Source organism: Erigeron canadensis, chromosome 4 (genome assembly GCF_010389155.1).
Source record: "Erigeron canadensis isolate Cc75 chromosome 4, C_canadensis_v1, whole genome shotgun sequence".
Lineage (NCBI taxonomy): Eukaryota > Viridiplantae > Streptophyta > Magnoliopsida > Asterales > Asteraceae > Erigeron > Erigeron canadensis.
This window is the reverse complement of record NC_057764.1, coordinates 38,109,685-38,135,203: the sequence shown is the minus strand read 5'-3', so window position 1 is coordinate 38,135,203 and position 25,519 is coordinate 38,109,685. Positions and strand designations below refer to the sequence as shown.

General features: G+C 33.9%; 3 protein-coding genes across 3 annotated transcripts; 1 reads left to right on the top strand and 2 right to left on the bottom strand.

Annotated features, from left to right (window-relative positions):
* Nucleotides 1-1,805: 1,805 nt before the first annotated feature.
* Nucleotides 1,806-7,864, top strand: LOC122596241 (probable ADP-ribosylation factor GTPase-activating protein AGD14). The gene is made up of 14 exons (XM_043768789.1): nt 1,806-1,929; nt 2,181-2,309; nt 2,731-2,792; nt 2,908-2,995; nt 3,101-3,162; nt 3,243-3,339; nt 3,524-3,856; nt 4,165-4,677; nt 5,012-5,119; nt 5,212-5,316; nt 5,403-5,486; nt 6,579-6,807; nt 7,312-7,354; nt 7,455-7,864. Exons 2-14 carry the CDS (start codon nt 2,214-2,216, stop codon nt 7,561-7,563), a joined length of 1,929 nt encoding a protein of 642 aa, XP_043624724.1. The 5' UTR covers nt 1,806-1,929; nt 2,181-2,213; the 3' UTR covers nt 7,564-7,864.
* Nucleotides 7,865-12,747: 4,883 nt separating this feature from the next.
* On the bottom strand, nt 12,748-13,233 carry LOC122597859 (30S ribosomal protein S31, mitochondrial). The gene has a single exon (XM_043770440.1). It carries the CDS (start codon nt 13,149-13,151, stop codon nt 12,861-12,863), a length of 291 nt encoding a protein of 96 aa, XP_043626375.1. The 5' UTR covers nt 13,152-13,233; the 3' UTR covers nt 12,748-12,860.
* Nucleotides 13,234-16,886: 3,653 nt separating this feature from the next.
* On the bottom strand, nt 16,887-25,041 carry LOC122596128 (probable serine incorporator). Its single transcript, XM_043768649.1, has 13 exons — nt 24,718-25,041; nt 19,858-20,141; nt 19,646-19,719; nt 19,370-19,529; nt 19,270-19,294; nt 19,096-19,185; nt 18,795-18,966; nt 18,635-18,708; nt 18,191-18,254; nt 17,902-17,973; nt 17,671-17,804; nt 17,522-17,595; nt 16,887-17,425 (listed from the first exon to the last, which is right to left on the bottom strand). The coding sequence occupies exons 2-13, from the start codon at nt 20,075-20,077 to the stop codon at nt 17,331-17,333; spliced, it is 1,254 nt and encodes a 417-aa protein (XP_043624584.1). The 5' UTR covers nt 20,078-20,141; nt 24,718-25,041; the 3' UTR covers nt 16,887-17,330.
* Nucleotides 25,042-25,519: the final 478 nt, after the last annotated feature.

Genomic DNA, 25,519 nt, shown 5'->3' with positions numbered 1-25,519 from the left:
CAAAAATAAAGAGAGCTATTCTTTTTATAATATGAGATAGTTTTTGTTTTTGAGTTTTTATAATCTCTTGTGTTTTTTTTAGTTTTTATAATGTTTTTATTAGGGGTTTCAAGAACTTGAAACGACATCCTTATTATCACAAAAGAATATAACCACCATGTATAAGGACAATATATATATATATATATATATAAAAGTGAGTATGAAACTGTTATGCTCCATGACTTTATGGTTTAACAGTCTTATATTTTCTTCCCATATATATATAATATATATATAGGGGTTTAATATTGTAAAACAAATATTAAATAAAATAAATAAGATAAAATCTTGACCCTTAAATCATGGTAAAATTGATGCACGAAGATTTATATTGATGCATGAAAAACTTGTTGTTTTATTTGTTTTACATTAATATTTGTTTGAAAGTATTAAAATAAAACAAATAAAACAATATTGTATATGTCAATATTGTATATGATATAAAACAAATAAAACAATATTGTTTTACATTAATATTTGTTTTAAGTAAAAGTATTAAAGTAAAATAAATAAAATAATATGTTTTCTTTATTGAAAAATCACCGTGCATTAATAAAATCATCGTGCATCAATCGATTCGTTAATCTTCATGCATTAATTTAAAATTATATAATACGCCAAAAGTTATAAAGGCATTGCTAGCTGCAGACTCATATACGTGCTTTCATATTTGAAGTTATCAATATGTGTGCTTTTGACTAACAAACTACCATGATGGGGTATAGTCCGCAAACCACCTATTTGTGACAAACCCAACCCACCCTCAATTTCCCCTTAAAATTTGAATCTTTTATCTTCGTATATCCAATATTGTATATCAGTATATGTCGATATTCAAAGTTATATATATGATCATTTAAGAAGAAAAGAAATATAACCCACAAGGTACATTTATGAATCAAAAGACTAAATTGTTATATTTATACTCGTACGGAGTATTATATTTACCCGGTTAAAGTTGTTAACACGTCCCATAGCTAATGATGTCTAGTCTAGCTGTACGTCAGAGACAATTCTGGTATTGTATACCGATTGAATGTTTTGTGGAAAAAATACTTTTCATATAAAGTATGAGGTTAACTAGTATGTTTCTAATCATGCTTCCACCATGATTTTTAGGGGGGGGGGGAACTTTATATTCAAACATGTGATTTTCATGGAGGAAAATTTGTGAAGGGGAAACATGCTTCTAGCAGCATATTGGTTTTCCCATAAAGTATATATGATTATTGTCATAACTTTTCACACTTTATCCGTTTAAGGCCTGTGCTAATAGGTAACATCTTCTTGGAGCTTCTTCACTGTCACATCACCATCACATTATTCAGGACACTCCTTGTCTATAAGAACAACTTCTTGGAACTTCTTCCCACATCATCAATTAATTCATTATTTATCTCACATATATATATATATATATACCATATAAAAAAATATAAAAAAAAGTTGCTAGACCCCACCATTCTTACCGTTCTTGAACTTGTTAGTAGAAACTAAATAGTAAATAGTGAACTTCTTAATGGAGACTAAATAGTAAATAGTGGGACACAGCTACAAGGAAGACAACCCTCAATAGCCATCTGCGTCTTCCGCTTCTTGGGCGAGCAGTCTTCCGCTTCTAGGACGTTCGCCCAAGACATCGAGTCATAAAAAAAAAGTCGAGTCATAAAAAAAAAAAAGTCCAAACCCCGCGAAGACTTGTCAAAGTTATTTTAATTTTTAATAATAGTCTTTCCATATTTGTCTGCGCAGCCTACACTCCATCTTTCTTCTTCTTCATTTCCCCCCAGCCTCTTTTTCAACCCAAAACTAATTTCTCAATTCTCCCTTCCTTACTTTGAACATCACCTCAGCTTCAATATCCTTCCATATATATATATATATTCTGTACGTATATATCATGTAATTTTATATCTATATATTTGTATTTATGCATATGTTTATTTACAGCTGTATGATCACACTACATAATGCATCTGTTTAGATCAGTTGCTTAACCCCCTCAAATACTAATAGCTACGCCTAGGCCTGTTTGTTGAGATATGCTAGCTAGTTCAGTTGATGCTATATATATAATTGATATTTTGAAGTGAATTTTTTAGAGGATTATTGATGTAATTTTTTTGGTTGTTGTTTAGTGAAGTTAGGGTTTTGATTTGAGTTCGGAAACGATGAGTCGGTTAAGAGAGGACGAGCGGAACGAGAGAGCTATAAGGAATCTACTTAAACTTCCGGAGAATCGGAGGTGTATTAACTGCAACAGTTTGGTAATGTTTCTACTTAATTTGTGATCAACTGATATTTGGTTTTTGTTAGTTGTGGAAATATGTTTTAAATTTTTGTATATGATTGATTTGGATTTGTAGTTTTCACAGTCAAACTGGACTTTGCATAAATGCTTCTTCTAAACTCGGGTAGTTATATGTCAATAAATTACTCGAGAGGGAATTTTTTTGACACTGGTTCGGTTTGTTAGACTTAGAAAGTTAGAGCCATACCTGCTCGGTAATAGGAAATAATTAGGAGAGCTAATGCTTGAATAGAAACTACACTGCTTCTTTTCCAATGTGGTTTCTCGATCTATTGAAGTTTCAATGTAACCTAGAATGTTAATATCGGTATTTCTAGTCAAGCTACACCTTCGATCAAGATTGCTAGTGTATCTCTTTTTGATTATTTATTGAACAGGGACCCCAATACGTATGCACAAGCTTCTGGACATTTGTTTGCACTACTTGCAGTGGAATACAGTAAGCAGTCACATTGTAAAGTTTAATTGTATTTTGATGGAGGATGAGTTTTTCTGTTAAGATTGTCGTATAATATAGCTTTCTTATTGATCTATGCATGTCCATTTTTCTGTAGTCGTGAGTTCACTCACAGGGTGAAATCAGTTTCAATGGCCAAATTTACTTCACAGGAAGTTATTGCCCTTCAAGGAGGGGGAAATGCGGTAATATATTCATGCTTGAATCTGCATAGAGATAGAATCTGTCATGGTTTGATGCTATAGTACAAGTCAGTCTTCAAAGTTTGACTCATTTTCTATTTAAATCAGAGTGCGAAGGAAATATATTTTAAAGAATGGGATTCCCAACGTCAGTCATACCCGGATAGTAGGTCAGTAGTTATTTACTGTAACGTCATCTATAATGTATTTTGATGCAATTTGCAGTGCTGAATGTTACTTATGCTTACAGTAATGTTGAGAGACTCCGGGATTTCATTAAGCATGTCTATGTGGATAAAAGATATACAGGTGGGAGGAACTTTGACAAGCATCCAACGTTAAAAATGGTATGACGACCTTTAAAAGTCATTAATATTTAAGGTTGGCATGCATATGATTGTTTTATAACTGCTGTGAAACGGGATGATATCCGACAATCATCAGATTTCTAGTTAAGACTTCAAAACATTATGCCTTTTTAAAACTTTCATTTGTGTCCCATATCTGATGATTTATTTGTATTTAATGCAGCGGGAAGCAGAAAATCAAGGAGGTTTTAGAAGCCCACCTTTTAAGCCTACTGCTGGAGGAAAGAGTGATGACGGGGGCTCCAAAAATAGCTATGATGAAAGGTTGAGTCCAGGATATAATCAAGATTTTGGAAGAAGTCCTCCGGCTGAACATACAGATGATTGGCGACGAGAAGATAGATCCGAGGTTGAAGTGCAGTCCCCTGATCGACCTAGAGATCCAGAAATGTTGAGTACCCCAAAAGTGAGACCTGTAAGGAATATACTGGGAGATAAAGTGTCTCCTCTTCGAGTTATTGAGCCTCCAAAGGCCAATGGCTTCCGGCATATGCAGGTAAGGTTGTTCTTCCGTAAATAAGGGATGCAGATTCACGAATTCTATTGAAAACATTTATGACCATCATCTTTTCTTTATATTTCTCGTGGATTGTAGAGAACTCCCTTATCTTGTGTCATTTGCATCCAAGTTTTCTTACATTTTTGGCTATAAGCTAACTTTGAATGCAAGGGAAGACGGGTCGAAACCCTGACCTCTCCCTTATTAGCCAAGGCTCCTTCCACTTGAATTAAGGTGGAATTCGCTATAAGCTAACTTGCAATATGTAATTTATTGTTAATAAATAATACACATTATGATTGCAGGGAACTGTATCTTCTAGTAGCCTGGCATCATCCAATGGGAATCCGGCTGGAAAGAAAACAGAAAGTTCTTTAATTGATTTTGATTCTGCGCCTGATCCTCCTTCAACTACTCGAGTGCCACAAATACAACAGACTGCCTCTTCTGCTCCAATTGTTGCTCAGCCAACAACACTGAATAATGATTGGGCAAATTTTGATTCAGTTCAAGAGGTGAAAGCCTCTGATACTCCTTCAAATACGGACTTTCTGGATGTACTTTCTGAGTTATCAGTTCTGTCATCATCAGTGGGCATTAGTGCATCCATGTCTGCACCTGCACAACCGGGCAACACACTTTTGTCATCAGTCGGTGCTACTCCTGTTTCTGCACCAATAAGCCAATCAACCATTGCTTATGGAGGTGCTCATGCAGCAACTCTTGGAACTAATGCCTTTTTCAATACTGCTGATAGCGGGCAGTGGCAAAAGCAGGCTCCTGCCCAGTCATCTAATGGTGGATCCCAGATCAATCAGGTGCTGATTTCTTGAGTGCTTTGACTAGAAGTAAGGATTTAGACCCATTTGTGCATGAGTGACATGACATTCTTTTAAATACTTGTATTACTATGCAAACGGGTCAAATGGATAACTTCAAGATGTAACTGAATGAAAATGAGTCGAACGTGTCAAATGACACCTGAAGTGTATTTACAGTGAATCAATCCCCCTGTATCATATTTATTATGAAAATTGTATATTCCATCATAAAAATATATAATTTTAGTCAATGTCAACATTTTTTTTACCATAAGCTGTTTAGCACCGTTGACCAATCCTACCATTGTGTTTTTCATCCATGTTTTTGCAGTCTTGGAATTCTTCACTTATTGAGAATACCCAAGTGCTTTCAAGTTCTCAAGGTGCACAATCTCATGGCATTGATATTAAACAGACTGCTAAAAAAGAACTACCAGAGGTAATGTTGATTGTGTTATATACTTCAATCTCATGCTAATATTTTTAAAAAGAATTTCTTACAATCTTGGGAAAGCCATGTTCTGTGTGCAGGATCTATTTTCTTCCAACTATGCTTCATTCGCTGCACCGGCACCAAGTTGGTTACGTGCTCCACAATATAGCTTGGGATTCAATATGCAATATAATGTTCAAATGGTATTATGACACTGCCATGCAATCATTAATTCCCATGGTCCCTCTTCTAGATTCAAAATGTTGATTTTTTGATATTATCGATACAGCCCATGCCACCGACGTACATGCAGCCATCAAACGTTTTAAATCAGTTTGGAGTTAACGAATCATCTCCTGCCCAAGCCATAACGGTATGCCTACTTCTTTCTTTTGTTATTTAATCTATCGCTCAAGTGAAGATTAGTATTAAAGTTGTGTGTGCATGTATGTGTTGGTGACATAGTGTGATGCTTGCTTTGTAGCTGCATGCTTTGCACCTTAATCAATGGCCTGGATTGGTGAATAATATATTAGTACTCTGTAGCTGCTTGACTATCTGCGCCTAACCTATTAAAAAGTAACAGTAGTTTCCGTATATAATGCTACCTCATAATGGTATCTTGACCAGAGGCATACGTACACATGTAGATGTTTTCATTGTTTGTATTGTTTCCTTGATAATGTGATCGACTATATAATAAATAGCATGAGTATTTTTGGTTGATGCACTTAAATGAAATCTTAGTGGTTATTTAGTCCGGAAATGGTTAGGGAACTCCAGTTTCCAATTCATATAAGATCTTTTGCAATACCTAACGAACCACCTTTAATTATCTGTGGTTAAGACTAAAACTAAAGCACATCAAAGTTATTGATAATATTAGGGTAGGTTTTAGGTAAAATAAAACAAGTATTAAAGTAAAACAAATAAAACAATAGGTTTTTCTTCTTTGAAAATCACGGTGCATCATGAAAATCATTTTGCATCAATTGCTTCGTGAATCTTCGTGCATCAATTTAACCATGATCTAAGGGTTAAGATCTTGTCTTATTTGTTCTACTTTAATACTTGTTTTACAATACCCAACCCCTATTAGGGTAATAAAAAGGCAACATGTTTTTATTTTATTCCTGTTTTAGGCAAGTTACTCCATTGAAGGCAATTTAGGCATGTGGTTCCACTTCTTTTCTTTCAAAGTAAATATACTTGAGATTTCACCTACAATTATTGTTAAGGTTTATACAGGGGAAGAAATCAATAGTAGGTTGTATCTCTGAAACGAAAAGGTAAATTACCATAAAATGAGACTTGAACAGAAGTATGTTGTTATTATTATTTTTCAATGCAGAATGAGGGATGTTATAGCCCTGGTTGCTTCAGCCACCGGGCCACAAGTATTGGCGAATAACATATCTTCCTTGATCGTACAAATGCTTAATGGCTTGTTTTTATTGTGATGTAGTTTCCTTCTATGGCACCTTTGCAAGGGGCTTTGCCAAACATGGTAGCTCAACAAGGCATACAGCGTACTGGAAGCCTTGGTGAGTGGATGCCGACCCAATTATCTCATCCACTGCCATATTCAAGTATACAACATACCTCAAGTCTTGGTACTACTTTGTCAGCATGGACATCTCATCCATTATCATTGTCACCACAAATTTTATCATATGGATCAGCAATTCCTTCCGGTAATGCCCCCTTCTTTTTTCTTTTTCTTTTTTTTTTTCCTGTAGAGGTGGCTAGACGGGTGGGTTACTTCACGGGTCACAACAGGTTCTTGAAAAAGCAAACCATTTTTCTAGTGTGGCCATATTTGGGTTGAACCATCAACACTTTTGTGTCCATCTTTGTGAATCGATACTAAATAATATGTTGGTTATTATTACAAAAACAATATTAGTACAATAATAATCACAAACTTCGAATAGAACAATCGAGGAGGTTGTATGCATCAAAATATGCTTTGGGTGTCTTTCAAGTTTCAACCTGTTTGGCCCACTGACCTTGCAAGTAAATAAATTTATTCGACGTGATTGAGATAAATCATAACCCATATTAAAGCTGTTCCTTAATATATACATCAAGTATGCTACCTCTGGTTCTTTTCCCTTTCGCCCCCGTGCATCATACTTATCATAAACGGATGTGTATTTTCCAGTCTCCTTGTTTGACATTCTCTTTTATCTTGTTAGGCCCATATGTGGGACAAGCAGCACCCAACATACAACCATCCAGGTAATTTCCCAGGCTTATCCATCTCGTTTTATGCATACATCAAGCAGATTGTTTCATTAGAAATTCTCATTTAAAGATAAAATATTGCATATTATTACAGGCCTCAAGCAGGTGGTTTTGGTGTAGATAGCTCTTCCATGTCCTTTAATTTCAATCAACAACAACGTGGTTCTAGTGTTTCTTCTGCCAGAGGAAATCCATTTGGTTGAATCTATCAAGTTTATTATAGGTTATTTGATAAATAGCGTTTTGATTGTCCCCTTGAGAGGGGAGGGTGAGTTATGGTGTCTCTTTGTCATCTAGTGTAAATGCTGTAAAAAATAGAAAGAGTAGAATAATTTTGAGAGCAAAATGGGGGGGTTTTGAGAAGTCGAAGACTGTCTCCTGCACACATGCTCCCCTTGCAATTTGTATAATGTAGGAGAGTTACATTTCTTATACTCTTTTTTTATGATGGCTTGTATTACTTGTAAAAAACGCAATTTTTATAAATATTGGCTTGATAAACAATCATGTTACAAAAGTGTCATTCCCGACTTGCCCATTTTACTAGGTTATAACTCTTCTGCCCAATTACTTGTATTAGAACTGGGAAATATTCTTTTGATAGGAAATTTGGAAAATTGTTCTTGCAATCTGCAATGAAGGTGGTGGGCTGGTGGCCCCTTTCGTAGACAATGATGTCTGAAATCCAAAGGACTTTCTTATTCATCGTTCTCCATGGCGGTGAGTCAACCTCCCCCTCAATTAGCTTAATTACAACTACATCGTCCTATACTAGAAACAATCATTATGAATGTTCTATGCTGCGATGATGTTTTGTTTTTCGATCACATGATTAATGTACAATTGGGCAGTTTCTACATTTGGACATACACTTTCTAGTTAATGAAAAGCTCGAATTTAAGGTACATCACAATGATAGAAGCAGAGTATTCACCACGGGATCCCAACAATGAAAAAACTACTATTCTAAATGGAGAAAACCAAGAATACATCGATGTAGTTGTGTTGGTCTCATACTCCAGTAGTGATGACACACAAATCCAACTTGTAAATCTCCCTAATTTTTCTACTTAAACTTCACTTCACTTCACTTCATATTGATGGAATGATGATTATAATGGACAAACAATTAATCTTATATGCCATTGATTAGTTTGTACAGAGTTCCAGCAAACAGAATTCCGTTTCTCCTCTTGATCAATACGTTGTTTACTGATTAAACATGTGATACGATCTAGGAACATGAGAAAACAATGAACCCACATTTATCCGAATAAAGTTGAAGACTAATTCAATTTAGTAGTTATTTTGTTTCCCACGTAGTAGTTTAGCATGCATGTATCTAGGACCAATCATAGTATTTTTCCTATTATCTACATTAATTTAGGAGTCTGGTAACTGCCTTATTTTGTTATAAATATTGTACTTCGTTTGCATTAAGAAGTGAAGAAAATATTTGGCAAGATACTCGTCTCTTTCGTTCTCTATGTTTTTTGGAGCCTAATCCCCTCTAAGGGTTATCTATCAACATGGCAGTTAAAAAAACTGACAGATATTTAATATTCAACTCAACTCAGCATTACCCAATCCCACAATGAATAGGGTACGGGGACGTTAGATGTACATAATAATTCCCCTACAACTCTACATTCTACAAGTGGGTAGAGAGACTGCTTGAAATTTTAATATTTGAACTCTTGGCAGAAAAAAGAAAAGATTTACTACTCAACTCCATGACTTGTAGATAGGTCAACAATTTAATTTACACTAAAAATTATTAAACCCAAGAACAATGCGATCATGGACACTTGAAAAGTATATATACAACTAATGAAACCGATTCACAAGCACCGGCATATATATCACTATGTACAGATTTTCATATTTCTGCTTGATCTTACCAGAAGCTAGAAGAACATACAAAAAAAAAAAAAATCAGTTTGGAGTTTTACCTTCTAAATAAGAGTGAGTTGAAGTTAAGACTGGTTGGGTTGTGGTTCGAAAACTTCCAAATGGATCTGTACGGTCTGAAGAACACCATAAGAAATCGACCCATCAGTCTTTTTTTTTTTTTGCTGTTGCTCATCAACAACCCATTCTCCCCCTCCTTTCTCACCTCACGTAGTCAAGTACACTGGCCCTTCGATACCATACCTATATGAAGAAACAAGATTAGTGTATTTATACTATGTGTTCTCAAGATCTTCCTTCAAGAACTTCTAAAAATGTTGATGACTAATTTAAAGGCAAATCATGTAGACCATCAAAATAAAATACTTCCATAACTCAAAAAAGGGAAACATATGCATTTATTTATAAATTACAAAATATACTTGACATCAAAAGTCAACCCGTACCAACATAAAATGTAGAATAAGCAATTTGTAAGTATTATATAACCAGCCATAAGATAACAAAGAAATAAGGTATCTATTCAAAGTTCGGAAGTCATACTTGGGCACAAAAACAATACAGCCATTTGCTCTTATCTTCACAATTATGGCTTCATTGTCAGTAGGCCTGCAGGACAATAGAGAATGGATAAGATGATGACCCTAGAATGGGAGGAGGGTAGGATAATAACACCTATGCTGAATACCATTTCCTGAAAAATAATATAGTATGAAGCTCTACAGAAGAACGGCTCTCCAATATCTCCTATTGTGCGAATATAATGACCAGAAGGGTATCTAGAGTGAAAAATCCAAAAGCCAGTTTTTGTGATGTATCATTCATTCTACTTTCTTTTATACACCAAGTTACTAATGACGACGGCTTTACTACCATTTCGGTTCTTTTGGTAAGTGCTGAATTTAAGCTTTTAATACAAATTGTACTTTATAAAACACTGGTTTCAAAATGACGCAGACGTTGCACAAAGCCAATCTTTAACAGTCAAAACAAATACGACTAATACCAACCACACAAACGAAAAAGTACTAAAATATAACCTAAGAGGGCCTAAATTAGAGTGGCAGAACAAAAGTAAGCTGAGGCCAAACACCCCTAAATTCAACCTATAACTAATTGAAAGAAAAAGAAAGAAAAAGGAATGAAGCAAAACCTGATTAAGAACAACATTACTATCAAGATCAAGAAGAGTCGAATTCGAGGAAGCGAAACAGGCATTTTTAGTAACACAAACTTTACAAGATAAAGCTCCACACTTTATATCATCTCTCAGATAATGTTCCCTCGTTTCCTGTAACGTGTATATATATAGATACATATATACACATGTATGCAAATGGTTACAAACTTATATAGATTAAATTCATGGCTAATGATCAAAATTAGGGTAAATAGTACCAAAAAGAAAAAAAGAATAATACTCCATAATACTTAAGAATTACCTTATGGACTCTGTCATCTTTGGTTTTCCGAAAAAAATGTTTGTTGTGTAACATGATTAGACTCGATTAGATTGATGATTGATTATGTCGAACGGTTGGTTGATTGACTTGTTGCACTGCGTTTTCTTTTCCATCAAAAACCCTGGTTCTATATTTGTATCTATCTAGAAGTTTAGGAAGGGTCAGGGTACCTTGCCTGCTAACTCGGAAACTTGGAGTAATAATTCGATAATCTATGTCTCGTACGATGGACCGGGTATAACCTCGTCTCTTTTCGGAAACAACCTTTTTTTTCAATTAAACTAGAAGCTCAACTGTTTTGACCTACTATTATACCATACCCATCCAAAACAACCCACCAACCCCATGTTACCAAAAGGCCAAAGTGACTACGAGTATCTCATATCCATGTCAATACACTAATACATATCAGGACCTTTTCTACATAAGTCTTCGACGCCTGGCCTTTATATTCTTCACAAGTGCTCTGCAAATAGAATCCAACTATAGACAAGTGTAAGAGCTACTAACCCATTATGTGCACGATCCACTACAACCAGGAAACTCCGATAAATGCTGCAGCAAAAACCTTGAGAATCTTGGGTTAATATGATCTGTGGGGTTTAGGTGCAGTAAAAGTTGATGCAAATTCTGGAATCAACTAGTACAATCATGCATAGTAGACATTTGGTTATACATTTTAAATGCCGAGATTTGTTGAGCTCAAATGAAAGACGGAAAACAAAGAAAAGAACAAAAAAATCTTCTAGACTTGTCCCGGACATAGTGGTACATTCTTACCCATTCAAGAATACATTCTTTTTAAAAATGCCTATACATTATAGGTTGCAGATCAACTAAATAAACGAAAGGCACTAAAACACAAGGTATACACTAAAAAGGTGCAGTAATCCATTAAAACTTAAAAGGCCAGTAATCAAAGTGGGAAAATTACAAGCAATGGAAATATTAAGTGGTTGACCCAAAACACTTTATGTCCAGATTTTTGAACATTATATAAATTTTTGGGATGTGTCAGATACAATTAAGAAATTTAAGTACCTTTATATTTTCAATAAAATAAAAACGATTCATAGATAAAACTTGCACTGGGACTAGGAGCCTTGGATTTAGAAGGCACATGGTGCTCCAAGGCAGTTAGCCAAGGCAACAGGCAAATGCACCTGCCTAACATATAGAAGGTGCTCTGTATGAAAATTACACTTTTGAACTACAGAAAACGCATGGAAGAAAATCAGAAAGGAAACAGAAGGAAAAAAAACTGATGTGGGCTTAAAAAACAAAATTAAAAATAAAAACTGATGCCGGGCTTAAGTGAACCTGTACATGAATTCATAAAGCTTTTAAAAGCCATCAAAAAGACCTTTTGCTTCGGTTAATGACCCGCCTCCAGGTATAAGAAGAGTTCAACCTCTTGCCTCCCCCCTTGCCTCAGGTCGACTGAGATGCATAATTCAAACCAAGCTAGAAGCAGGACCAACGACCATCACTGACTACAAACTGGACTTATTAGGATGGTCGGACACTTTTTTTTTAGAATTTCAATGCCTACACTCTTTAGGTGCAAGTATGCATAACAAATAAAAGCTCCTAAGGCCTAAGATCCCTTGTTTGTTACAGAACCATGTAGCACCACCTGATCATCAGTTGTCGATATACTAATATGACTTATTCTATATCTATATATATATATACACTACATTATAAACCATTAGTTCCATCCATTTTTTTTAACCAAGCAGTTGATAACCCTAAATGCCCCTTCGTTTTATTCACTATTTTATTAATCTACACTTATAATATCTACTTGAAATACCTATAAAAACCTTAATTTACAACATGTACCTTTAACTCTTAAATAACTACCCTACTCGTTTTGCCATTAATAACGTATACTACTCACAATCGCCGCCAACACATCGGGCGGGTAGTCTGCTAGTATAATAATAAAAAAATTATAAAAAAAAAAAAAGTATATTTCACAATCAATCAAACGATAAAGAAAAGGAAACATAAAAGCAAAGTGATACGGTAGAATCAGAATCATCAATAGTCATTTTAGGTGAACAGAAACAAGAAAAATGAAAAGCTATTATTATTATCATCTGATGAACAAGGAGAAATGATTAAATTAATTTAAAAGGAAGAGGCCAAGGAGTGGATCTGGGGACCTCCAGCTTGTCCTTAATACGTTGAATGTATTTATCCTTTTTGGGCCTTGAGTTTCCGTACGTCCCTTTGAATACTTTACCCTTTTTCGTTCTCTTATCACCCCTTCCGCATAACACAGCTGGAGGAGCTGATGCTGATGCTGATGCTGATGCTGATGCTGATGATGACCATGTAGAAAACGTGTAGCGTCGGCCTTCCTCACCCAATCGCTTCCCTAATCGCCGCATGTACAACAACATCGCCATTTTCTTTTCTTTTTTCCCTCTATAACCCTAAAACTTTGTGTGTGTGTGTGTGTGTGTTATAGACTGAACTGATACATATACCACACAAATACTTCAATAACTTATAAAGTGTGCTTAAAAAGTTATCCTGTATAATAAATTTATTAACATTTGTAGTATGAATATTATTTCTCTTAAAATAAACTCTCTCTAAATTTTTTTATTGACTTTTCAGTATAGACGAGCAATAGTGCATGTGTATTGCGACGGAGAGATGATCATGTTATAAAGTATGATAGTCAAATGTCTCAGCCGTACGGGTTCCGCCCTCGAATTTATAAATTCGTCGAAAGTATATCGAATGACATTTCTAATGAAAGAGCATGAAATTTTAAGAACACCCATACAATTTTTATAATTTATCGATATACGGTTTTTGAGATAAAAGATTTTGAATGAACTAGAGGCTAAAATGTTTATGGATGAGAGAAAAAAAAATAAGTGGTTGAGATTTGAGGAGAGCGAAAAAAAATGAGTGGTTGAGATTTAAAGGTATTATAGGTATATTAAGTAGAAATATTTAAATTAGTAAAAAAAAAAAAAAAAGAGGAGTATAATAAGTATATCAAATACTTAACTGAAATTTTAAAAAATGACAAAATACTTTATAAGATAGTATTAGATAAATTAACAAATTATTAATAATTTTTTATTTTTTTGTATATTATGAATTTTACAAAACTCTTTTTTTTTCTTCTTTATATAACTAAAGAAAGAAAAATATGTAAAATAACTTGTAATTTCTCAATTATCTTAATTATGATTTTGTAAGTTAATAACCGTAAATTTATTTAAAAGTCTCCTCCAGATTCTTTCTTTAGATCCTTATGTCTAACTATAATATAATATATTATTTTTAAAACACATTTAAATAGTAAAAGATTCTAGATGAGTGTTTGTATTTACTAAATGTTTGATCAAATAATCGCATTATGGCTCAATCGGAGGTGTGAGTGTGGTTGGTGGTGTTTATCAGCGATTCCCTAACGGTCAGAGAGTCGAAGACCGCTTTACGCCTATTGTGATTGATCCGAAGCCATGTTATGCGACTTAGGGTTTAAGGGATTTGTTTCGGGTTTACTCGGAGGTCGAATAAACTATGAGTGAGGGTTTTGTGATTATTACGTATTGTGTGTTGAATGGATGTCGCCTATGATGATGTGTCGTATGGCTCTTCCTCTATTTATATAGAGGGTAAATGACTTGGAGAGGAGGGTAAGAGAATTAGGGTAAATCTATTCCTCCTTTGTGAATATCTGGTTTCCTTCTTGGGGAGATTTGTGATAATCTTGTTACCAAGTCGTGTCCGAGTATATCGGAGCTTCGGTATATGCTTAATAGAATAATCATGGGAAAGATCATTATCCGATCTTTCTTGTATACTACCTCGGAGCTGGGTATTTGTTACCTTTATAGCTCCGGGATAATTGTGTTGGACAGAGGTTCACCTCCGTTATGGGTATAAGTAGTTTTACCTAAGGGTATCTGTGTTTTTTTCAAGCCTAGCCTGGCTTGCTCCGGGTTTTGCCTCTAGAGTGGCGTCAATACGAACCCACTGCTGCTCCAGAGGGGTGTCACCGTGGTCCTATTTGGTCCATGATCTGGTGAGTTCATGCCCTCCGGAGTTCTGACCTTGTGAAGGTGTCGAAATTCTGAATGGGTTAAGGCCCTGTGATATTGGTCTTTCAGTCCCTTGGCTTCGCGGTGCTACTATCGGTCCACTTGGCTCTGAAGCAGACCTATCTGGTGTTCGTTCTCCCAAAACGATCCATTCCGTGGCCCGCTCCTGTAAGGTACACCTTACACATGTGTAAGTCGTGGTGGCGGTGGTTGCCGTCGCCGGAGGATCATGGTGGTGGTCGGAGATGATGGTGGTGGTGGTGGTGATGGTGGTTGTATAACTTACACATGTGTAAGGTACACCTTACATATGTGTAAGTCGTGGTGTCGGTGGTTGCCGTCGCCGGAGGATCATGATGGTGGTCGGAGATGATGGTGTGGTGCTGGTGATGGTGTTGGTGGCGGTCGAAGATGATGAAAAATAAATGATTGAGAAGTGTCCCCAATGGTCCCTAAAATTAGGAGTCCCTAATTTAACTTTTCTATATATATATATATATATGTATATATGAGGAAATGTTAGGTAAAGCATGCAGTACCTATCTTAGATAAAGCAGACGGGAATTATGTAAAATTTAGGGGGGGGGGTTGTGTAATTTTTTTAACATGGCAGTACCTAAGATAGAAGCGGTGCAATACGAATTATTTTTCCATATATATATATATATATAACTCTTATAAAACAATAGTTAACCAAACATTTTAAAGCCCTCTTGCAATCTAAAACTAATTTGAAAAATTGTCACATAAAATTTTATCCTATGTGTCAACCCCATATTTTTCTTTAAATAAACTATACATTTAGAAAACAAATGAACCTATATATGTTAAAATAAATATATATATATATATATATTTATATATTGTAAGAATCTAAGATCTTCTCATTAGATAAAATGATAACTTCTCTTTAGTTTAAAAAATCACGTCTATACCTAATGATATTTCATTATCTTTTTTATTCAACATTTATATGAGGTTCCTTTAGTTTTTTTATGGTGATTATATAAAAGTTTTCTCAGGCCGTTGGTTAGTTGGAACTCTCATCGCATTAATCATTAGTGGCAATATTTAAAGTTTATAAGCTTTTTTATCACCACTAAATTATATTCATCTTATATGAGTTAAGAGCTTTGTATAATATCATAACTTTCTAAAAGAGTTATGTTAATTATTTCGTTCATATCACCATGGAAATTATGTACAATTTTTGGTTTAATTTCTTTTATCTTTTTTTGAATTTTATGATAATGGTTAATATAATCTGTTTTTTCTTTTGTTTTTTAACAATAAAATTTTTCATTGTGACGATGAGAAAAATATTATGATGGTAGACGAAGAGTTAGTTCAAAACAAGTGTATATAACAATTAGTTTAATGATTGGATAATGAATATATTATTGCTAATTTAATTAAGTGAAACTAAATAGATTGTTCGTCCATATGTTTTTTTTACGATCATTATTGATCCATTCCATTAACTCATTTGTTCACATATTAAGTGTTTCATTAAATGTTTTTTTAAGCAAGTTTAACTCAAATCTCACTTTATTGAGCACCTTTTTAAAGCAGCCGCACATCGTGCGGCTAAAAAAATTCTATATATATATATATATAGATTGAACACTTTTTAGAAAGAGCAATTCTCTGTCGCACAATCTTCGCTCTTATTAAAATAAAAAAGTTTTACCTAATTCATTCAGAAAATTTTATCTCAAAAAATGTACTATCGGTAGTCGGAATTAGTGTTAAAATTTCGTACAAGAAGACATTCAAACGAGGTGTGACCATGGTTATACGGTTATACCTTCCCCACTGTCACAAAAATCAACCATTAAAAGGAATCCCCAAAACCCATGCAAGTTTATGAACATAAACATCAATGTTTAAGTGTGACCACCATGGTTAATATTTGGTTATCGGCAAAAATCAACCATAAGTTTTTGGGTGGCTAAATCGCTAGTAGAAAATCTCTAAGAAATACGAGTACAATGTTTAGGGATTCCGTAACATCTGTTGTGTTTAGAGTGTTCAGACTAATGCATATATGTTCCAAGAAGTAGATCAAAACATGTGTTACGTAAACCGGCATTATCATTACATTTGCCTTGGTCATTGTGTTCGGATAATGCAATGATAATTGAAGACTACTACTCAAAAATTTACAATATCGAGTGACTGGGGTTTAGAATTACTATTCTATAACATGTTAGCCTTCAACAGATGGTATCATACTATTATATGCTTGATTGCTTCCTTCTCACTTTTTCATAAAAAAATAAGTGACTATAGATTGGATATGGAAGCAAGCAGCCACTTTAGACCCCATGGAACTGAGTGAAACTCTTCTATCGCATGTATATATCAATCTTGCCGGCTTGTATATATTTGTGTGTAAATCTTGTTAACATACATGGTAAGGATGTTTATATTTGCTTCCACATTACTTGAACATTGAAGATGGATCACACGCCATTTTTTGAGTAAAACATCACCTTCTTCCACTTCACTTATTTTTGATCATCCACCTGTCTGCTTTTCCACACAATCGGGGATATCATTTTGATCATCCACCTGTCTGCTTTTCCACACGATCGGGGATACCAGCATCCACACTACCAAAAACAAGGGAAAAAGGTTAACGGATGGAAAAAGTAACGTTAATTGTTAAAAATCGCTCATTTTCAATGTTGTATGGAACAAATGCTTACAGTAGACACAGACTGCAAGCCACTCGTTTACTATTCTGACCCAAGTACTGGTCCAACCAACATCAATCGTCCACCTGAGAAGCCGGTAAGGTAAATTAACATTTATACCAACTTGCTTTCATAGAAAATATTTTTTTATGATGACTTACCTCTTCATGGTGTGATTAGAATTCCAACCAATCAATAACATTGCAAAGTACATAACTCCAGTGGCAAAGACGAAATGGAAGAATCCAAAACCATAAGGAACATCGTCTTCTTCTTGTTTCTCATCCTTCCGGAACTGCATAGATAATTCTTAAATGCATTATGATGCAAAGAAAAAAGTCTAACGACCTAGTTATCCACTGACATGATGTTAAAATAAAGTCTGAATTTACCTGAAAACATTTAGAGTCGATGCCCGTTGAAAATGTGGCAATCACCATGGCTATCAGTGCAATAATAAAGCTCTGTAACAATAATATGCATCATTAATAATTAATTATTTTGAAGATTTCATTAATTTAGAGAGACCATATATTCATATGATATAGTAATTCCAAGCAGGACTTAAGTGACTGCTTCATGAAATATTTGCAATCAAGGTTGGAAGTCTTTTAAAGTTTCTTGAAATGTTGCAATGTACTTGAGTAGTTAGAGGAAGTTTATCAGAAATCCAAAGCTTACAATGATAGTCAACCAGTCTCTCGATGCTTCTGTATATCTAACACATTTTTCGTCATATGGTTCACTGTAGGCACACCAGCATATGGTTAAGTTTGAAGCATGATGGTGTAAAAGAAGGTCTAATAGCAGATGTGTCAAAGTGGGCAGTCAAGGTAATGGGTCAAAAGGGCCAATTTAGTACCGATTGAGTGGGATGGTTTAGATGCCTTTACTCCAAGATATTTAAGATTTGTAGAAGTAATTACTCTCTCAAATATGATTACATAGTTGATGTTTCTTTTTTTTCAAAATTACTTTAGTTGCTTGAATTAGCAGATTTTGAAGGTACAATGCATTTAGCTCGTTTGACCCGTTAGAGATTAAACATGCCCCGCATCTACTCTTTTATAAGTAAATGGGTTGAAATTGCCACCTCTTTCAGGTAGTTAATATTGAAAACAGTACCTTCTAATGGCTGACCAACATAGGAACACCACATACAACCCCATAAAACCTGGAGTCAAAAAGCCGGCGCTAACCTGTTTAAGAAAAAATGTGATTAGCTTCACAACAATGTAATTCAAATATGTTGGTGAAGTTTTGACAGTTGAAAATTTATACTTACTTTTGGGTGAAGAGAGACACTAGTCATAAGTTGTAGGAGTACAAGTGTCCACGTAATAAAGGAAATGTTGAGTAAGCAAGTCGGTTGTGGTGTGTACCAAATGTACATCAATATGATCCCCAATATGCACACAACATATGCAGTAGTTGCAAGCAGCATGAAATGGATACGGCTAGAGCAAAAGGCCGTCACAATAATCATGAGTACTTTGAATTTTGAAACGGCAAGGGGTCAATTAATATGTAATTATCATTTATGTAAAAGTTTAAGTATTCCTTATTTAGGAGTAAAAGGCATTTACCATCTTTCTGCATATTTTTCTGATAAACAACAATCATTCAACCAAGTAATGAAGCTGATTATACTGATTAGCTGAATTAGCAAAAAGACCCTGCAATATGTCATAAACATGTTGGTTAAAGCAAATTTTCAAGCAGGTTCCAAATGAAGATATAGGTCCGAAAGATTTAAGTACCCTGCTCCAAAATGTGCAATCTCACCTGCCAATGAAATATATTGTATCAGTATAAAATAAAACAAGTGCGATGATAAATTATCTTACAACTTATACTAACCATATATTAGAATAATCTCTCTAGGAAGAAAGAAAGGCAGCGCGAGTAGAGAGATCAATAGGGAGATCTTGGCTGACCACCAACCCGAATGCCATAATTCTTTTCGTCCGTACAACTTTGAGGTACCACTAGTTGAAAGAAACATTATGAAAAAGAACATCTAGCATAAAATTAAGGTTTCAAACTTCATGTCTTATTTGTGTGATTGCGTCTATATATGATTTCTTGCATACATTTATATTTAAAGTTAAAAATTTATTAAATAGAAAAGGATACAAAACATCCCAAGCTAACTCTCAAAACTCCTTCCGAGCCTAAACAGACTTTACCACCTTTACAACTTTTCAATCCTGCAATGATCACAAGGTTAAGATAATTTTTATCAACTCGGAACTAAAACTTTATTGATGGTGTGTTTCATTAGCATTAATCCAGAGATTTTTTAAAGAAAATTGAAAATTACAAACTGCAGAATGAGGAAATCTTACTACTCATTTCTGTCGATGCATTGGGGCCATAATCGCGTACAGCCCACGCAAGCAAGTTTGCCAATAGAAACATCACACTATATACATATCTAGCCATCCATGGGTTACTCCCATAACGAAACTGAGCCCACCAAGGACCCTCCAAGAGCTTGGCGTACCGAACAGTGCTACTATTAGTTTCATCCAACCCCGCTTCAAGTTTTGAGATCGACGTCGACATAATGTTAAATTATACAGAGAGAGCTAGTGGAAGGTATTCCACCAGCTCTCTTATCATCTGCAATCTGTAAATTTGTTAAAAATATGTCTATAGAAAGGTACTCAAAGTTCACATACAACTAAAATAATGGATTTATGCAACTTGGAAATTCAAAATGTGAATCATCAAATCATGGTATTCATTCTTAACATGCACATGGCAAAGGAATTATATACATGTTGATATATGGAATCAAAATGTACTTTTTTGCTCTTATAATTCCTGTAACAATATTAATGTGCTACCGAAAAAGTGAACAGACCATGAGGTAAATAATTGTATCATTATTCAGTTATAGATATATAGTAGCATAACTCCAAAGAGACATATGTTACTTTCTTTCAATGTTCTCTGACCTTTTCATATAGGACTATAAAGATGGAACTGCTTAGTTGGTTGTATTCTAACATACAAAAATAAAATATGAAAAAGTTTTAGAGGTATCCTAGGTTAAATGTGCATCTCTTGGCTTTTAATTATTTAGCCTAGTAGCGGTATCAGTTGTCACTTTTAACGTCAAGGTTGGGTGTTGAATCCTTGTCGTAGTCGTATGTCAGTTTATTAGTTAGTTACTCCGTATAAAATAAATAAACACCTAAATGAGTATGTAACATTTTTTGGACACATGGGTTTGTCACCATTTCATTAATGGTTGTGGTTCCATTAGATCGGTGACGACTATTACTGTATTTATTTAACCATGGCTAAGCTATAAAGTCAAAACTGATCCACATGACTTCTGGCGTGATTTTCAACAAAATATAAAATTAATTAGTACTGTACTATTTCAAGATTTCAAACTATAACATGGTAAAGAAGTGGAACTACATGTGTTAGTCAAAAAACATATATATTTTACAGTTATTACTAATATGATTTTCTAAATATTTTGTTGATATAAAAATTTTGTAACAAAATAGACGTTGTAGTGTGGAACAAAGGGGACAAATAGTTTAAAGAAAAATACTGAATAGTCAACAAAGCAACTAGTGTGTGCCTGCGTGGTTTGCCACTTAATCTGGAAATTTAGAACATGATGATGGTTTGATGTATCAATAACCTTATATGTAGGTGTGCTACATCTATATATGTCTAAATTTGCAGAGACAACTATTAGTAAAGGAGTATGTCAGATTTATGTTTTTGATGCAACCATACATTACTTACACTCTTTTCTTTTATGGATCAATAATAATGAGAGCAAATTTATTCATCCAACTAATTTTGTTTTTGGAAAAAAGTACTCCTTTTGTCTAACCGGAGTAATAGGTAACTTTATGAATAGAGTACGTTAAACATATTTGTTGTTGGTTTAGCTAAATTAACTATAGTAGTTAGCGTCAAAGGTTCATGTTATGGGTTTTAGTTCCGAATGTTGTCCTAGAAAAATATGGTGGAAACTTGGAATGGACAAGGGAATGGTTGGAGCTGGCTAAAGGCAAAAGAAACCTGGTTAGACCGCTTATTTGAGTCAAAAAATGACTCGCTATTCTAATTACTTAGCGAAGGTTTTCTTGCATAAATGACACTAGATGTCCGCACATTAAATACTATTCCAGTAGCCGTTTCTTAGACTTTTTTAGGTTTCTCAAAACCTTTTAATTAGCAAGTCGGTAATGGTGAGAAGTACCTTATCACTCTTCTCGACTTCTCCCCACCTTTTTCACTCACTTTTTCTCATACATCATAGAATACCTTATCACCCCTCCCCACTCTTTCCCCGCCCAGATAAAGACTAAAGAAACAAATAAAAGACTAAAAAAGAAAGAAAGAGGGCTGGTGTTCCCAATTCCCTCCCATCCATTAGGTATCTATAGGGTGGAATGGTGTTCAACCCGGTGACCGACCTTACCGGCTTGGTCCCGGGGTACACCGCCCACAAATATATATGTTTTAAACTAATTATCACTGTGAAGATGGGGGGATTGCCTACAGGTGGTCACTCATTGAACTTCAATTCACTCGTGATCACTAATTGAGCTTCCCGTGTTATCTATATAATTTAAGTCAGTAACTCATGACACGCATGTTCCCATACATTATCTTTCCAATAGATCGATCTAACAACATATATATAATTATATTCACAGGTTGACAACAATGTGTTATTTTTTATCCTAAACTCTTTAAACAGTAACCACATGTGTGAAAACCACTTGTCAAATTTCAAATTAATGCAAACTGGCTACTTGCCTTCTTGGTTACTAATTATCAAATATGAACGTATCAGATCTTACATGATTTATAATTATATTTGTACTCCAATAATAAAAGTCACGCAATTTTTTTACACTCTTTTAATTCATTAATTATATTCTCAAGTTCACCATAACTTTTAATTTGGCCATCTTAGCAATTAGCATCCATTCACTACACCGTTGCTTTTAATTCTGAATTTGTTTTTAATGGATTCTTAGACGAAAAAGTGACGACCATGAAACGTGCAAGATACAATCAATGCTAAATTATATCACAAATCTTAGTGTGAAAATTGCTCGTATAAATTAGGATAATTTGATTTCATGAAATTTGTTATGTTCTTCTGGATAAGTTTTTTTTTTCCTAATCGTAACTATTAAAACTCATTTATGATGTTTAACTTTAATTAATTTGTCTAAAGAACATCATTAGTGGATGCAAAATCATGAGTTAGTTTCAACTATCATCACTATAAAAGTAAAAATCAATGATTTTTATTGATGCGAGTCTAGAAAAATTTCTCCACATAATAATTAGGTGTATTTTACACACAAAACACTTAGTAATATACTAAAATAAAATCTAAGAAGAAATAAAGTTTGCTGTTACTGACAACAATGTCATCCCCAATATTTAAAGACATGACAATTTGATTGATGAAAGTTAATCTGTGTTGGTACATAACAAAGGTAAAAATCAAATCAATCCAAAGTTTATGAGAAAGACAAGTTATAGGAGTAGGAGTATATATATAGATGGTTCGTATTTATGGACAAGAATAATGCGGACATGTTAAGCTAGTAGTTATAAAGATATGAACAACACGATGAAAAGATATATTCCTCCTCTTGTTGCTACATATTCGATGTATATTACTCGTAATATATAAGTTCAAGATTCCGATCATAATCTTTATGATATTGGTTTCTATATTTGAATAAATAACAAAATAATATAGAAACGTTTAATACATAAATAAATAATTATATGAAAGAGAAATCTCTCACCAAATCTCAAATTACACTCCAAACTACTAAAAAAACATATTTTTTTTGGTTCATTAATTTAATCATCCTACCTAATATAATTATAATACCCTTAATGAAATAATTTAAAAAATAAACCCCCAAAATAACTACACTACATCCTTTAATGTCAATTATTTTTAGATTTACCACCATTGTCACCCCGCACCACCACCGGTCGCCACCGCCACCCATCGCCATCACTGTCGTCACAACCACAACGCGCCTCTACTACCATTGTCATTGCATTGCGTGGACATATGACTCGTAAATAAATAATAAAAAAGTTGAGCATATTATATGGACGTGTACGTGAAAGTTTCATTATACTTTAGAGACAAACTTTAAAGCATCACGCTACGATTTATAAGACTAAATCTTCAAAATTTAGAAGCGTTTGATGATTAGAGCTGGCAATCGTGTCTTAACAGATAAATAGGTACTCGATCTGTCAGCTCTATCAATAATGTGGAATTGTCCAAACTAAAGATCCATTAAAATATGTCTAAGTTGGTAATAATTCTATTAAAATATGTTACGATGATTGTTTGGTTAACGGTAAAATTAAACTTTTTTAAAGAAATTATGATCGATTTGAACGATTTTTAAGGAAATAAAAATGTAACAGCTTGACCAAGCAATTAAAGACGCTCAAGGATGCATCTAGCATTGAAGACGGTGAAGGACTAATAAGAGAAAGGATATTATTTCTGCAAAACAAGAATATGTTCGAAATGAAACATGAAATAAGCAATAACTGTTTGTACTGTACAAATGGGCTAATGCAGAACATACATGATTAAGAAAATCATAATGCAGGATTTAAATTTCTGTACAAGTAAGAAGAATAATTTATGCAGAAGAAGCCTCATCGTGAACAACAAATTAAATGTGGAAAATATATGTACGTATAAATTAGTTTTTGACATTTAAAAAAGGGAAAACAATCAACAAGAGTAGCCCAGAAAGCAATATGTATAAATAAACACGCATATATAAGTTCTAATGATCGAGAAAGTATATATTGATCACATACATCAATATATGTCGCAACAACACAATGCACAAATCGGTTGAGTACTTGTGTTTTTATATCCAATTAATTAACACTTTTTTTTTTTTTGAAAGGCAATACATAGATCGTGGAAACATATATAACATCTGACCAAACAGAATTCAAGGTAGTATGGGTTTTAAGTAGCTAGTCACGTTTTGAATTAATTTGTAATTTAAAATATCATTTGAGGACGTGTTTGAAATATTTTTCATTCAACAAAAACTAACACACATTCATGCATTTGATCAAACATTTACTACATATCTATGTATCACATGATCATATTAAAACACGAATTCATCGTATACTATAATACTAACCTGAATTGACGCGAAAACGAAACTGAAAACCTGCCAATTAACTTGTATTGTAGTCTTCAAGACGGTTATTGACGATGGTAGTCTCTGGTCAATATATGATGAGGCGAAATAAATATGTGTCCCAATGAAAAATTAAACTAAAGAGTTGCGGGCGGTCTTCAAAGAGACGAATTCCTTTTGAAGTTTTGCACTTTTGTGTCTACAATATGTTGTTATCTTTTGCTACATATAATAAGTACATACATATATAAACAGAATAGGATATTGAGAGAAGACAGAGAGAGAGGGGGAGATTGCTTTTAATCGTTTGCTTTCTTTTTGCCTTTTTCCGCCGAATGGTTTCTATTTATTTATAGCTTTTATTCTTTTTTTTATATTATATATGTATGTTGTGGGTTTTTTTTTCCAGCGCTCCATGCTCATGATTACAAATGTTGCTTTGATATTGATATTTGAATTATTATTTATTTTAATTTAAGTTGGTATTCACTTATAGTAGTCCGTACAAAAGAATTTATTTATGCTTGCCAGAAAAAATCATGAGAAGTGGAACTTAGACACGTTAACTATTTGATGAGATATTATAATGTTTTTTTTTATCGGTAAGAAAAATCTTCGAATCAAACGTAAAGGAATTTATTGGAGTATTTTCAACCATTATTTCTTTAAGAGTATATATATACTAGGTTTTTTACCCACGTGATGCGTGAACGTTGAATCAATTTTTCAAATCTTTTAATATTGATATTGATAGGTTTCTTCAAAGTTTTTAATATTGATATAGATAATCAATAAAATGTGA

Bases quoted from the DNA above. Each gene is read 5' to 3' on its own strand.
- LOC122596128 (XM_043768649.1), bottom strand. From the start codon at position 20,077: ATGTCGACGTCGATCTCAAAACTTGAAGCGGGGTTGGATGAAACTAAT. The intron at 19,720-19,857 runs GTAAGATTTCCT...TGATCATTGCAG, and splicing joins TGCATCGACAGAAATGAGTA to GATTGAAAAGTTGTAAAGGT. The intron at 18,709-18,794 runs GTAAGTATAAAT...TTTCTTAAACAG, and splicing joins GTGTCTCTCTTCACCCAAAA to GTTAGCGCCGGCTTTTTGAC.
- LOC122596241 (XM_043768789.1), top strand. From the start codon at position 2,214: ATGAGTCGGTTAAGAGAGGACGAGCGGAACGAGAGAGCTATAAGGAAT. The intron at 3,857-4,164 runs GTAAGGTTGTTC...TTATGATTGCAG, and splicing joins ATGGCTTCCGGCATATGCAG to GGAACTGTATCTTCTAGTAG. The intron at 5,317-5,402 runs GTATTATGACAC...TTATCGATACAG, and splicing joins TGCAATATAATGTTCAAATG to CCCATGCCACCGACGTACAT.
- LOC122597859 (XM_043770440.1), bottom strand. From the start codon at position 13,151: ATGGCGATGTTGTTGTACATGCGGCGATTAGGGAAGCGATTGGGTGAG.